We start from the raw sequence: 15894 nt of genomic DNA, 5'->3' as shown, positions 1-15894 counted from the left end.
ATAATTAACAGCCATTCTGAGGACACTTAGTATGAATTAAGGTGGATGGTTGGACAAGGCTTAGAGCTCACTACTCAGGGCAGATTTAGAGCTATTCTGGTGGCAAAGGGGCTTTGAGACTTTATCCTTATTTATGCACTTCAACAGACATTTTTAGGCAGCTGACATTATAGATGACCACACTAGAGGGGGAAAAAAAGAGAAGATCATTAAAAGGTTTCTGCCTGGAAAGATGAAGGCTGAGAAAAGATGCGTGATGTCTTTTAGGCCTTGAGTAGCCTGAATGCACTGAATGGCATGATTATGGAATTCCAGAACTGGGAGGGGGAGAGAGGGGCGAGGAAGCCCCTAAACAAATTAGGAACCCCTTTTTTGCATGATGAGTTATGAACACTGAAGTCATTGCCCCATAATTGGATATAAGAGCAAATACAAAACAAGTACAAAATACAAAATATATCTTGTATCAAGAGTAAAAACAAAATATGATAATAGCAAATGCCATAGAAATTAAGGCATCAGTGAATAGGCATTTGTAAGTTCAAATATACGTGTGGGCCACAGATTGAGTATTTATTAATCAGTTACAAATGGATGCTGGAATGGTTAAAAGCATCACATTCTTTTATCTTAGAATTATTCTTTTTATTTTAGAACTATTGAGAATGACCAAGGATTAGCACCATGGTTTGCAAACATTCTTCTGTTGGTGTTTCTGACGCTGGAATCCAGAACCCTGGTCTTTTGCCTGGAGGACCTTCATCTCCCCTCACCACACTAATTGCCTTTAGTGACAATATTTGGAGGATGACATTTTGGATTCTCATATTGATGACAATTCTAAAGATTGGAAATCTTCTATTCTACAGTTAAATACAGGTCATAGACCATTATGAAAGTAAAGTCATAGGAAAAGAAAGTTAAAAATGGAAGGCCATACCAGGTTATTATTTCATATGTGAAAAACTTTGATTCATTTGTTTTGTAGGCTGGTCCGAGTCCACCCCACTTACCCCATTTGGTCATTTGAAAAGGCCACTTGAGACAATGCCCATTTCATTATCAACCCAAGGTGAGCACTTCATTGGGTTGACATGCTTACAGGATTAGGGTCTCATTAGTTGTGGTTCACTGTACCCCTGGTAAGAAGTGGTTTCTGGTATTGGTATGTTTACTCAGGACACTCAACTTGTATCTTTCTCTGACTCTCCATCTCTCTGTTCTTCTCAGGACTACTGGCTCTCTCTCCTTTACAAGCGCCTGATTGGCCCCAAGGTCTTGGCTGTGCATGTGGCTGGGCTCCAACGGAAGCCACGGCCAGGCCGAGTGATCCGGGACAAACTAAGGATTTATGCTCACTGCACAAACCACCACAAGTAAGTCTTCAGGAAGATGTCACAGAAAGCCACTCACAAGGGGCTTCAGGCTTTGGGCCCCTCTTAAAATTCCATAACATTTGGGGACCCCTGTAAGACTTACTGTAAACTGCTTCTGGAATCGTTATTCCTGCTTTTTGCAGGTTTCATATGATCTCTGATAAAGAGCTTTTTTCCAAGTAAAACCGTTTTCTCACTCTCAGAGGATTTATGCACAAAAAGTTCATAAAAATACATGCCATTTGTTCATTTACTTCTTCATCCAACAAATTTTTATTGAGCATTTTCTCTGTGTCAGTTGATGTAATGCCCATGAGGCGTTTTTTGTGTACCTATGCCTGAACCAAGGCTAGAGATATAAAATTTTTTTCCTCTGATCCACCGGCAGAGCTTGAGGAAATAAGTCTACATTTCTAAGGTGCATGCTGGAGAGCTATACCACTAGGAAGCTAGCCCTAGACCAGTGTGTCCCAAGCCGGCAGTGCCCAAAGGTAGTCATGCCAGCTTTAGAACCATTTTCAGAATTTCAGAAATCTTTCCAACTACTTTAAATGTTAAGAGGTTAATAAAATCTAGTCTTCCTTTTTTTACAGGGCTAGACTCAGAACAATCAGTGTGGTAATCCTTCTCTTTTTGATCTGAAGCACTGGTTGTCACTACAGTTGTCTGTAAACAAACAAAAAAAGAATTATCATTAGATAAATAAATTTTTGCAGCTAAAATATTTTAAAACATGAAGATCATAAGGTAAAAATTGAACACTGAGCCTAAGGCCAAACCCATCTGACCAAATATGGCTTTCTTACATCACTTCCTATGTAAGGAGCAGAGTAGGCAGCTTGGAAAAAGAGAACTCTTTCTCTTAATGCAGAGAAACCCTGGGGATGGGGGAGGAGGAGGAGGAAGCAAGCACCTCCAGCCAGACCTTCATTCCAGTGGGCCTATCAGGCGCTGATCATGGGCAGTGGATAGCACAAAGAGCTCCAGTGGTCAGATTACAATAGACGCTCCTTCCCCTTCCTTGATGAGAGAAGAGCCAAGCCAATTAATTTATCATGATAAGGTTTTTCAAAGAATCACTCTGAACATAGCAGGGCCAGGGGCCAGTTGTCTTGTCTATAGATACAAGTGCCTATTGTGGATGAGAGGAGGCTGGTTTGGGCAGAGGCCAGAGGCTTTCAACGTCCCTTTTGCTCAACAGGAAGCTCAATCCAATACCTGACAGAGAGTGACTACTTTATGGCTTTGGCTGGAGTTATCTGATCACCACACAAGGAAACATTGTATTCCGTGTCTCCACCCTGGCCCTGAGGAAATCACTCAAAAGGCGGACCCCAGCTTCAAGAGAGAAAAATTACCCTTGGCACCTTTTGTCTCTGTTGGGAAGAGCATCAGTTGTGCCCTGTTTACAATGGGTCTGAGGAACCAGGGGGAAAATGTCAGTAGTCATGGGCTTAGCAGAATTTGGGTGTCCTCACAGAGGGCTCCTCACGTAGTCCCATCTCAGTGCTTATCCTGACATTCTTTGACATTCTTGTGGGAAGTTATCACGAATATTCCAAATATACCGTGAACTCAGGGCCAGTGTCTCATTCATTGTTCTATTTATTCTTAGTGGCTAATATGGTGACTGGCATGAAGAAAATCTCAGTGAATGTTTGATGAATGAATGAATGAATGAATGCAGACATAGGGCATCAAGACATCACTGAGGATTTCCAGTTCTAGTCTCTCTTCCCCTTTGATATCAGCACAGCATCCTGAAGGAGGTGGTGTGGTAGAGTGGTTAATTATTCTACCATTCACTAGCATGAGACCTCAAACAAGTTACTCTAATCATATGGATTTAATACTCTCCCTACCTCACCAGTGCACCTCTACTTTCTATGGGAACTCACTTCGAACCTCGCTGGGGAAACAGTGCTGCTGTGCTCCTGTCAGTATCATCCCTCTTCTCCATTAAAAAAGAAAGACAAGACTTGACTAATCTATTGCACATATGGCCTTAACAATAATAATAGGGGTGAAGACCTTTTTGTTCCTATTAGAAAAGTAAGCCCACGATGGATGCACTGAGCTCACTGAAGTTGCAGGTCTCTTCCATGTCTGTGAATGTTCAATGCCCCAGACAGGTAAGCACAGGGATAGGACAAGTGTCTCTGCTCCTTCTCCCTGGGAAGCCATGTGCCCTGTATGTGCCCTCTTATCTTCCACAACAGTCATGAGGAAACACTACTGATTCACTTAGTTTATTCATACCCAATGAGGTCAAGGTCACAGAGTGGGCATGTTGGCTTCCCACTATTCAATCTTGACCAGTACTCTGAAAATATATATCCTTGGCCAAAACAGGGATTGGGTGAGAAAGTATAAACTTATCAGCAGAACGACCCAAAGAGAGTGTCTATTCAAACAACTCCTACACTCCAATGTATATTGAACACTTGCCACATGCCAGGCATCTTGCCAGATATTTGTACTATACACAACTAACAACACTAATAATACAAACAATTTTACATTTGGGAAGAACCCTTAGAGATCTTTTGGTCTGGTGTCCTATACAACAGAAATTCCTTTTACAGCCTCCTTGATGGACAGTTATGCAACCTCTAATTGAATACCTCCTTGCCCTTCCTGGCAGACTTTTGCATTGTGGTTTGGTTTTGACCTAGGAGAGTGTTGTGTTTTAGGCTGGATTTAGGATAAAAAGTTAGGTATGCATACCAACACGAGCAGGTGCTTTCCTGCCTTCTTTCCTAGAATTAACAGATGAGGAGCCTGGCAGCATGGCAGTTCTTGCCTTAGGTCTTCTTGTTCAGAGAACAAATAAGTTTTGACTGGGAAACCTTGTTTTTATAAACCATTCTGCTGAAACAATGTATGTTTCTGGGGAGGAGTTGAGGTCCTTAGCCAAGTTCAGAACCAATTGGAACCTGGTGGATATTGAAGCAAAATTCAGCCTTTTGGGGTTCAAGTTTGTTTATTATTGGCAAAACACGACTTCCTGTTTTTTAGAAGAATTTTTTTAAAGACTCATAAAAAAGGTTCCTGAGGCTTCTTGGACATCAAATAGCTCTTACAAAACAATATTTTGATGAGTTAAGTGTAAATGAATCAGAAACATGTGGATTAAATTTCCCTTAAAATACACAGGGGCTTTGAAATTAGGGGAAAAAATGTTTGGCAAAACATGGCCTGACTTTTACCGAACCCAAAAACTTTGAGTTAGATTTGGAGACAATGGACCAACCCAGTTTTCAAACACATGGACTTTCACTGGAAATGGACCATGGATTCCAAAACACCGTCTTCTCTTCCCTTTCCTCTGTCTCTCAGCTTCACTGGAGGCATTTCTAGAACGGTGACTGTTTTTTATCTGGACGTCAAGATGCACCTCTCCATATGATGTCCCCTACCTCTTATCTCCAGGATACTCCACTTTGAGCCTCCCTTCCCTGACTCACTTCCTCCTACCCCCATGGCATCACAGAGAAGATGTCAGGCAGCAAAAGAACAGCCAAAAAGATGCACTCCAGATGCATGGATTGTCTGCTGGTGAAAAAGTCTCACCACAATGAGACTTGGAGTAAGATAGATGTTCCACCAGAAAGAAAGGGACATTTGCTAAGAGAACCAAAAGTCACCTGGACTTGACATCAGAAGACGATCAACTGCCTGTCAGCCATGCTTTCTGTCAGACCCCATCTTCTTAGGGAACAGATACTCCTCCAAGCTTACTTTTCTGTGGGCAGAGAATACATATTCTTCAGGAATCTGTATTCTTGACACAGTACTCTCAGGTTGGTGCTGCAGTCTCCACCCAAGAATGTGGCTTCGCAGCCAGAAGACCTCTGCCTAATGCCTTTGCCCATCAGCCAGGCAGAAAAAGGGACAGCTGAGGTAGTCTTCAATGCCAGTTCCTACCTGAGGAGGCTCTGTGCATTCTGTGAGAGCCTCTGCACATTGGTCTGTGAGCTGGCTTTCAGTACAGGTTTGTCTCCCCCAGGGGAACTATGTAAATGGAAATCAGACCATTGCCAAGCAGCTTGAAAAGACAGCTTTCCCTGCAGCTATGCTGTGATTTCAGGTCTCCCTCCCACCCACCACTTCCCCACATCCCACCCTTCTCCTCTGCAGTCTCCCAGGGCTCATTCTGCCCCAGCTCTGCAGAGGAGAAACTTGTAAATGCAAGCACACAGCTTTCCCTCCTCCACTGCTAGCCTTTGAGAAAGTTATCTGCTGGTAGTTAGCAAAAGAGCTTACCACAGCCTGGCAAAATTGGTACCCATCCATGCCTACTTTTGCTCACACTCTGAAGCCCAGAGTACCTGTAATTAATGGTGCTTGCCTCAGTTTCCTCAGCTAAGCTAAACCTAAAGCCCACCCACCAATGGAATATAGTTGGTGTTCTTTTAACGATGGTAACGCTGACGCAGGCTAGCAGCATCTCTCTTCTGAGCTCTAGTGACACAAGTTTGCTCAGTAAATGGGCATTCTCTTCTGACCTACTCAGTTGGCTCTAAAAGTTACTTCACATGATTCAGAATATTGAGAAGAAGGACCAGAGGAGGAGGAGCCAGAAAGAAGTCATTTAACAATCTATCAGAATATCAGTGCAGGCATCCAGAAAGCCTTGAACACAATAATGTGCCCTCCTACAGACGCAAGAAGAACCATCTGACACACAGTCAGTGGAATATACTTTGGGAATTATTCTCATAAATAAACTTAATGGATTACTCTAAGCATGTGGTTTCCAAACCCAACTCATCTGCCAAATATCCTAAATATATATGTATATATCCTAGCCCCCATCACAAATGGATGGAATCAACATCTCCAGGATGAGCCCTGGTAACTGTATTATTAAAAAACAAAACAAAACAAAACAAAAGCAACCCAAGTTATCATGTTGACCTGCCCTTAGTCACTCAACTCTTCATTAGCACCTTTAGAAGCAGAGGTGAGTGACCCAGAGGGTAAGGGATGCTGTTTCTGCAAGAAATGATATTTTCCTCTGGGCAAAGTTGACTTAGAGTTTCTCTGAAATCCTCCTTTGAAGGCAGGACTGGGTCATTTCTTCTGTTTCCTCTCATTAACCCATCCAGATGGGGCCCTAGGGGACCCCTTAGAAACAAAGTCTTTTTTCCTACAAGAAAGAAGGAAATCATTATAGTTTTGTTGATACATGCTGGAAGGCTCTTGCATGTAGGCATACAGTTCTTCCAGGCTTCTGAACATCCTGTGCTGGTTTAAAAGGACTCCAAAATGTGAGTAGTTTCATAATCTTGGTCTAGGTAAACAGCAAAAGCAGAAATCAAAAAGATCGATAAATTTGACTACCTAACAGTTTTTAACTTTTTTTTTTTTTTTTTGAGAGCTAGCACATACAAGTGCGGGAGGGTGAGAGGGAGAGAGAGAGAGATGATCCTAAACAGGCTCCACGCTCAGTGTGGACCCTGACGCGGGGCTCCATCCCACGACCCTGGGATCATGACCTGAGCTGAAATCAAGAATAGGATACTTAACTGACTGAGCCACCCATGTGCCCCAAGTTTTTAACTTCTATACATCAAAATAAAATATAAACAAACTGAATTGGCCAAAGAAACCTGGGGAAAATTTTGCAACATACATGCAGACAAAGGATCACCATCTTTAGTAAATAGTTTTTATAAGTCAATAGAAAATGGGCAAAGAACATGAATAGTCCAGTTCACACGAGAGATGAAATGGCAAGCAGGCAAATGAAAATAATACTGCACCTCTGCACGAATGTTTTAAAAATACAAATTAATACAACATTGAAATCCCACTATCACCTCTCAGGTTGAGAAATGTGTTTTATTTTATTTTATTTTATTTTATTTTATTTTATTTTATTTTATTTTATTTTTAATGTTCATTCACTTTGGGGGGTAGGGGGAGCAGAGAGAGAGAGGGAGACAGAATCCAAAGCAGACTCCAGGCTCTGAGCTGTCAGCAGAGCCCAATGTAGGGCTCAAACTCACTCAAACTGTGAGATCATGACCTGAGCCAAAGTCAGACACTTAACCGATTGAGCCACCCAGGCGCCCGAGAAAGGTATTTTAAAATGTTAATATCCATTATTCTTAAGGGTATGAGGAAATGGGTGCACTTATAGATAGCTGCACAGAGCAAATTGGTATAAGCTTTCTAGAGAATTAACATCAATATTAGCAAAATGTGTGTATCAGTCAGGATGAGTGAGGTGATGCTATGATAATGGAGGACCCACAAATCTCCACGGCTTTCCATAAGGAAGTGTATTTCTCATTCATGCTACTTGTCTGCCTTGGCTCAGCTGTAGCTCTGCTCCACATCCTCCTCATTCCAGGATGCAGGTCAATAGAGTCACCTCTGTCATGAACATTGATGGTCTTGTGACACAGCAAAAACACATGGCAAAACACAGGCTGCCTCTTAAAGCTTATGCCCAAAGATTTTAACAGCACATTTTATTTGCCAAAGCCAATTGTGTAATCTCTAGGGTTCAACAGAGCAGGGACAAAAAATCTTCCCACAGGGAGGGGCATCACTGGAAATGAAGCAGAGATTTGGTTAAGAACCATACAATGTGCATTCCCCTTGACCTAACGTGCCCAACTTCCAGGATTGTATCCGAAATAATGGTGATATGCAAAAGTTTATATGATGGAATATGTAATTTGAAATGGCAAAAATTTGAAAACAATGTAAGTCCCCAAATGTAGGGGGTTAACTAAACAAATTATGTTACATTACTATGATTGAAGAATTTAGCATTCTTCTATAAGTATAGAAGGAAATACAATAACATAATAACATGGGAATATGTTTAAGATGTTCACAAAGTGAAGAAACAATATGGTCCCAATTAAATGAAAACTGAGAAATGTATATGTATGTGTGAAAGTACTCTGTAAATATTTGAATTAATATTGAATTAATAAAACAAAAAATACTGGAAGGATGTTTACCAAAATTTTATCATATCTCAAGATATTTGGATTATAGGATAATTTTCTTTTTCTTCTTTGTATGTCTTTGTATTTTTTCCTTTTTTTCTTCAATCGGCATGTTTTATTTTCATATTCAGAAAAAAGATATTTTGTTTTCTAAAATCATTTTAATACATTTAAACAAAAACAAAAAGAGTTTGGTGGGAAGCAGGTATCTTCTTTGCAGGAAGCCACAATAACAAGGCCTTCCTGTCTTTGAAGGTGTAGGTGACCAAGAACTATAAAATAAGTGGCCTTTCCTGAGGCAGTCCTGTTTGGTGCAGTCTATAAATTATTTAGCAGTAACTAACTGACAACTTTATTTCCATCTTTCCCTTCTCTCTCTCTCTCTCTCTCTCTCTCTCTCTCTCTCTCTCCCTCCCTCCCTCTCTCCCTCTCTCTCTCTCTCTCCTTCTCAGCCACAACTATGTTCGAGGGTCCATTACACTTTTTATCATCAACCTGCACCGATCAAGAAAGAAAATCAAACTGGCCGGGACCCTCAGGGACAAGCTCGTGCACCAGTATCTACTGCAGCCCTATGGACAGGAGGGCCTGAAGTCCAAGTAAGTGCAAACCTGGAAATAGCTTCAGAACAAGTGCAGCAGGAGCTGGGAGGGGAAGGAGCTAGAATTGCCCCTTTGGTGTTGCTAATTCATTTGGGGGCTCAGTGGAATGGAATCAGGGGACTGCTGACTCAAACCCCTCCCTGTCTCTAGGCTTAGATTCCTCAACCGTGGAGTCAAATGGTAAACACAATATTTCTTAACAAGGGCATTTTTGGTATCTGGGCAAGACAATTCATTATGAAAGGTAATCTCATTTCAAGCTACTTATTAGCATCCTTGGTCCCTGCCCACTAAATGCCAATAGCATCCCCTAGTCACGTGACAACCAAAAACTCTGATAGTTGAAAACCATGCCCCTTTCATCTGTAACATTCTGTCATGCTATAACTCCTTATTTGTCAGCATCTACAAACCTCATGGCATTAGAAGGAGGAGCACTGGACAAAGGGTTGAAAGTTCAGAGTTCAAGAGTCTGTTCTGCCCCTAAATGTATAACTTTAGATCCATCACCTCTTGGATCTCAGTTTCCTTATTTGAATGTTTGAAGAGAAATTATATTTTGAGGGCTCTGCGGTCCCTTCAAACTCTATAAATATATGATTCTGTGGGGCGCCTGGGTGGCGCAGTCGGTTAAGCGTCCGACTTCAGCCAGGTCACGATCTCGCGGTCCGTGAGTTCGAGCCCCGCGTCAGGCTCTGGGCTGATGGCTCGGAGCCTGGAGCCTGTTTCCGATTCTGTGTCTCCCTCTCTCTCTGCCCCTCCCCCGTTCATGCTCTGTCTCTCTCTCTGTCCCAAAAAAATAAAAAAAAAAAAAACGTTGGAAAAAAAAAAATATATGATTCTGTGATACTCCCTACCTCCCTCCATCTCTGCCAGAGACTATTGACAACACTGACCTCTGCCAAGAGAAAACAGCTCTAGGCCACAGTGAGAAGAGCCTGGTCACAGGCAAGGCCACTTCAGCTCCCCGAGTAAGGCCTCCCAGGCAGGGTATGGGATGCCGTACAGACTGGGAGCATTCCTATTGCATTTTTAATGTTTACCAAGTTTAACAAAGCTGTAAACTTGGAGCAGGTGGCTTGCACTCCCACAGCTGCCCACAACTATTTGCGCTGTAATTGTTCGCTGTTTCACTGCAACCTTGGTGGCTTGCATTTGGCTTCCAACTGTATGTGCAATGGGAACAAAACACAATCTGGGAAGTCACTTATTGAGTCTCTTCAGGCCACCCTAGATCTGTATTTTCAGTCTCGGTTCACATACTGGCTCTTTTCTTTGGCTACACGTACATTGCATCGACTTTTCTTTCCTCTCAATCCTACCTGTATTAGGAGATTCTCTTGAGTATTTTATCCACTCTCTTTCTATTTCCCAGTAGTTCATGACCAGTGTGCTGAATTCCTGGCCTTCATCTCAGGCAGGAGAACCAGTTCTGGTCCCAGCTTCACTAAATAATTATTGACCTGGGCAGATCCTCTAATCCTAATCCCTTGGCCTCAGTGTTCTAATCTGCAAAATTCAAGTGTTGCTGTATATTTGGTAGGGTCCCTTCCAGCTCACAAATTCTCACCCTGGGTCTGATTTTCTGAGGACCATGAATATGTTCAAGTCTCCCACTGCCACTCACTAATGACCTGCAAAGTTACTTCTGGCAGAAGGGCTGACACCTCAGCAGTGATTGTGATATTCAGGGTCCAGTGGAGCCAGTGAGACTAGGAACTGAGCCTGCCCAGCGTTGGAAAGTCATGTGTACTGCGTGGAAGGAACTGGCCAAATGCTTTAGTCCAACAGGCCATTTGCTGGCGGTGTGTCCTTGCACAAGTTACATAATCTGCAAGTCTCAGTTTCTTCATCTCATGTGGAGAGGAGTAAATAAGGTAATCTATGTAAAGTTTCTGACACATAATAAGTGTGCAGTAAATGCCCATTGTGTTCCTTTTCCTCAACTCAGGACTCTAGTTCGTTGGGGAGGAAGAGGGAAAAAAATTGCTCTCTTTCTGACATCTCTAAGATGCTCTTCCAAAGCAGAGTCTTCTCAGTTTTTTAAGATAATATGTTGCTAAAACACCTGTTAAGATTATGATAAGAATGGTACAGATGGAAATCCATGAAACAGGAGGAGATGGTAGTCAGAGGGTAGGATCAGTTTATGAGCTTGTTCCCCCACCAACCGAGGGCACAAGCCTCCAACCCTGTTTACCCCACCCTAAGTCCCTACCTCCAGGATTATGAACCTGGCCACACCTTGGCCCTTCTGCTTGTTTCCATCCTTAAGAGTGATTGAAGCAACTCCCACTGGCTACTGATATCACATACATTCCAATTATGCCGTCTTGTGCCCCACCTTGTCACCACCTTGATGAGTTGTGTTACGGCTTTGTTGAGAATGTAGGAGGAATAGAGAAAAAGAGAATTTCATTCCACAGGAGTCCTGAAGAGGGATTTGGTAATGCCCACTGAGATCAAATAACAATGCCATGCAATTGAAAGAAGAGGGAACTGGACTCAGAAGGCCTGGATATGAATCCAGTTGCTACCATTTAACTGGGCAAACCTCGGCTCCCTTACCTGTCAGATGGGGGTTATTGTGAGAATCAAATTAGAGCATGTGGGTGAAATGAAACCTTCTACAAATGAAAATTTCACACACCCACGCACATGCGTATGTATATAGGCATAAATACATGCACATACGATTTTACATATATCATATTAAACAGAGTTTTGGACTGGGAGTTAAGAGAACTGGATGCCAGACCTAATCCTGCCACTACTTCCCTGTGAAAATTTGAGCCCTTCACTTAATGCTCTAAGCCTGTTTCTCTCCTGTAAACTACTGCTAATTTGGCACCTCTCCCATTCTAGACCTCAGTGGCTCTGACCCTGTGCTGTGCCATCCTGAACTGTTAGCTGCCAGTAGGGGCTACCAGCTGCACACTCAGTGCCCCCAGTGCTCTGCTCCATAACTACAAATAAGTGCAAGAGCCTTCAGTGGTCCTGAGATAGGGGTCTCACAGGAAGGGTGTGGTTTTGGTGAAGCATACTCTGCAGGAGAGGATGAAAGGAAATGCAAGGAAGTGATTTCAGCCTTTGGTGTCTCCTTCTCTGTTTTATAAGCCTCTAGGGCCAGATTCTGTGTTCTGTGTCTGCTAATTCCTTGTTGCAGCCTGGAGCCATATTAGCTCAGAAGAGGATGGAAGGCTCTGGGAGCAGAGGAACCTGTGATTGCTCTTGTCTGGAGGAACCAGAAAGAGGATATGGAGCAAGTCAGTGTGCCATATAAGCCAGTTAGACTTTTTGGCCTGGGGTTTCAGGAGTAGAGAAATGCCAGCAAACTTTTATGATTGGTTGAAAACATGGGGTTATTCTCATTCTCTTGGAGCTGCCATCAGGACTGGGTATATTTGAAATCTCTGAAAAGATATTTCCACATGATCTTGGGGGTCAAGTACTGTCAGGTACTGGAAGCACCCTTAGGGCCACAATCAGGCATAGTCTAGGCTCCAAGTCCATAAATGAGGGTTCCTGTTTCTCATTTCAGTGAGTAAACCAATCATAGGACCTGCTACTCAAAGTCTTTAGGTGAGAGATAGTTAGTCTGAAGTCTTTAGGTGAGAGATAGTTCTCATTCTCAGAATCAGACAAAAGGTGGGTGCCCTCTACCCCATAGGATAGGAGAAGGGAAACTTAGAAAACTGAAGTGTGTACAAGAGAAGGGTATTCTGTGCCTGGAATACATATGCTTTAAAGATGGCTGAAGGAAATAGGGAGATTTAATTCAGAGAAGAAAAATAAGGTAAGTCATGAGGACTTTCTTCAGATATTTCTGGGATTAAGTGAAAGAAAACAGATTTAGCCTAGAATCCTCTAAAATGACAGCAAACCAGGAGTACAATTTAAAAGAGAAAGATTTCACCACAAAAAGAGCTCATTTTCCAAAGGCTTGCCTGGTCTGACTGAGGACAGGGTTTCTTAGGAGGTAGCCTGTTACTCAGAGAGTGAGCGGCCATGGCCATCTCAGAGGTGCTCCAAGATTCTCACTCAGTGGGAGGTTGAGCTAAAAGAGTTCTGCTTCCCATTGAACTCTAAAATTCAATTATTCTCTTCCATTCTCCTTCCCCCACTCCCACTTCACTTTTGGAGCCTGTTGTCTCCATGGTCACCAGCCAAGTAGCTTCCTCAGGCCACTAAAAGGCCACACAAAGAGCCTGTGCTATAAGAGGGAGTGGCAGTAATATTTTCTCCAGAAAATCTCCAGCTGCAAGTCCATCCTCTGTCCTGTTCCCTGGTTTCTCACCTTTCTGAGAGAAAGACTGACCATTTACACCCAAAACAATATTAGTTCCCATTCTGGATAAGTCAGAGAGCACCTTTGGGGCATCTCTGTCACCCACAAAGGAGAGAATCTGCCCAGTGCCCCATGTGCACACAAAGCAGTAAACATTGTCCTCTAGAGAATTATTTCTACCCAAGACATAAATATCGCTAATGTCTTTCAACAAACAGGGAAGCAACATGAAGTTGGGCCAAAGAAGTCAACTTATATCAAAAAGCAGGACTCATGTTTTTAGGGAAAAGTCAAACCAAGAACAGGTGTTTGGTCACATCCCAGTGCCCTGCCCTATGTATCTTGTTCAATTCCAATTTGAAGGGGAAACTATCCAAAAATTAGAAAAGAAAGAAGCAACTTTCATCACATTGAGTATTGTATTCCAACACAGAAACCTAAGGGAATCAGTAGATGTAAAGAATCTTGGGAAGAATGACATTTTGAAGTGATCTGGTTCATTCTCCATACCCTTAGATAGATAGTCTGTGGCAAAGCCAACTAGACTAGAGGATGCTCTAGGTTTGAAGACCTCTGGGGAAGGAGTGCCCACAATTTCAGTCCTGTCTGAACACTTAATTTTATAAGAACACTGTGGCCTACTGTAGCTTGGACTTTATAGATAAAAATAAATGGTTTTAATAGCCATTATGTCATTTGACATTCTGAAGAGCCCCATGAAGAAAATTGAACAATTCCTGCCTCCCTCGTACTTTAGAGTTGAAGAAAACAAGTCTTAGAGCATTAAGTGACTTATTCAAGAGTCACACAACTATTGGGGCACCTGGGTGGCTCAGTTAGTTAAGTGTCCAACATGGGCTCGGGTCATGATCTCATGGCTTGGCTACTGAGTTCGAGTCCTGCCTGCTTGCAGTCTCTCACAAAACTAAATAAACATTAAAGAAAAGAGAGAGAGAGAGAGTCACACAACTATTAAGTGATAGAGCTAGAAAGTATCTAGCACCCCATTTTCCTGGCCCCAAATCCAGTGCACCTTCCTCAATTCTGTGCTACCCCAAAAGTCCAGCAATATAAAATTGTAATGACATACTGACAAATACTCAGTACAGATAACCCTGTCACAATACTGTTTGGTTTCATTTCATCGTAGGCTCTTCACAGAATGGATGTGAAGAGTATCAGGTTACTCAACAATATTCTCTCTCCTAGGCTAATTCATCCCAGTTCTGTCAACTTTTCTTCACAAGTCCTAATTTCAGAGCCTTCTTGAAAATTTTTCTCTGAGCTGCTTCTAAGATACTTTTTCCTAGTCATAGAATATTTTTTAATTCAAATTTCATTGGATTTTCTTGAGAGAGAGAGGGAGAGAGGGCTGGGGAGAGGCAGAGAGAGAGAGGGAGAGAGAGAGAGGGATAGAATCCCAAGCAGGCTCTGTGCCATCAACACAGAACCCAATTTGGGGCTTAAACCCATGAATTGTGAGATCATGACCTGAACTGAAATCAGGAATTGAACTCTTAACCAACTGAGCTACCCAGGTGCCCCTCCCCCAGTCATAGAATTTTGATAAAGCTATTTTTTTTTCTCAGCCAAATTGGGGAATTCCCTTGCTTCTTCTATGCTCTTATCAAACAAAAGGATTATTAAATGCCAGCAGTAACTATAAATTGCCTTAATTTGGGGCCTATAAAAATTAGTCTTGACTTACTATATTCTGACCCCATACACATAGGCACCTCTAGCTAGCTCCACTTCACCTAATGGAACACAAGCCCAGAAGTACATCTCTGAGGGAAAGATGCCGACATGTGAGGCTTCACATATATCTTCGTCCATTCATCACCTTTTATTGAGATCCTACTTTGTTCCAGACATAACTTGTTCCCCTTCAGCAGTCTAACCTGCCTCAGGAATCCCAAGTAGACAAATCAGGGGGAAAAGTCTGAACATAAAGTTCAATGCAAATTCTCTCTCTCAGAATATCTCCTGATCTTCCTAATGCCAGCCTACATCATCAATAGCCTTCAAGAACTATTTAATATGGCGTGTTTGGGGGAGGGGGAAGGGGATTTTGAGGTCCCTGTCCTAAAGGAGTTCATCTCTCTTACTAGAAACAAACAACTAACAGGAAGCATGGGTGGCACATGAGAGAGGTGTAGAGTATTTCTGCTTTGGGGCTAGTAGGTTCCATATGAAATGTTTAAATTTCCTATCTGCATGAGCCTCTCCTTCAGCTGCCGTGATTTTAGCTGAAAGAAACTTAACACTCCTATGAACCCAGAATCTTATTGCCTATTCTGTAAAGAAATTAACATCTTTTTTTTTCTTTTTCTACATACTGCTTATTTTTTCCATCTCTTCGGGATATGACTTTTGCTTTGATTTCACCCTCATTAAATCCTATATCAAAGAAAAACATTGGCATCTAACTGCTTGCCTTTAGAAGGGTGTCATTTGATGTTAGCCAAACAGAATAGTTCTGAAAATACTCAAGTTGACTCCCAGGTGCTGAGACTTTTAAAAATATCTTCATGTCCCTGTTGGAACAGACCACATTACGATACTTCATCTCCAGATTCAGAGCTTGGCGAGTGTGAGGGTTGAACTAGCTACCACCTGACCTATCACAATCTCTCTCTAATGATGACTAGAAGTGC

At 42.3% G+C, this 15894-nt stretch overlaps 1 protein-coding gene across 2 annotated transcripts in view; it reads left to right on the top strand.

Annotated features, from left to right (window-relative positions):
- Positions 1 to 15894, top strand: part of HPSE2 (heparanase 2 (inactive)) — a 666791-nt gene that overhangs the window by 637347 nt on the left and 13550 nt on the right. Inside the window, exons 10-12 of one of the 2 annotated variants that reach the window (XM_042960187.1) lie at positions 1231 to 1376; positions 8800 to 8946; positions 10641 to 10744. In XM_042960187.1, coding sequence (XP_042816121.1) covers positions 1231 to 1376; positions 8800 to 8946; positions 10641 to 10659 — 312 coding nt within the window. In that variant the 3' untranslated portion in view covers positions 10660 to 10744. Of the gene's footprint in view, positions 1 to 1230; positions 1377 to 8799; positions 8947 to 10640; positions 10745 to 15894 lie in introns of those variants that run through there. The other variant, XM_042960186.1, reaches the window with a different exon arrangement.

This window comes from Panthera tigris, chromosome D2 (genome assembly GCF_018350195.1).
Source record: "Panthera tigris isolate Pti1 chromosome D2, P.tigris_Pti1_mat1.1, whole genome shotgun sequence".
Classification (NCBI taxonomy): Eukaryota; Metazoa; Chordata; class Mammalia; order Carnivora; family Felidae; genus Panthera; species Panthera tigris.
This window is presented reverse-complemented; position numbering and strand designations above follow the sequence as displayed.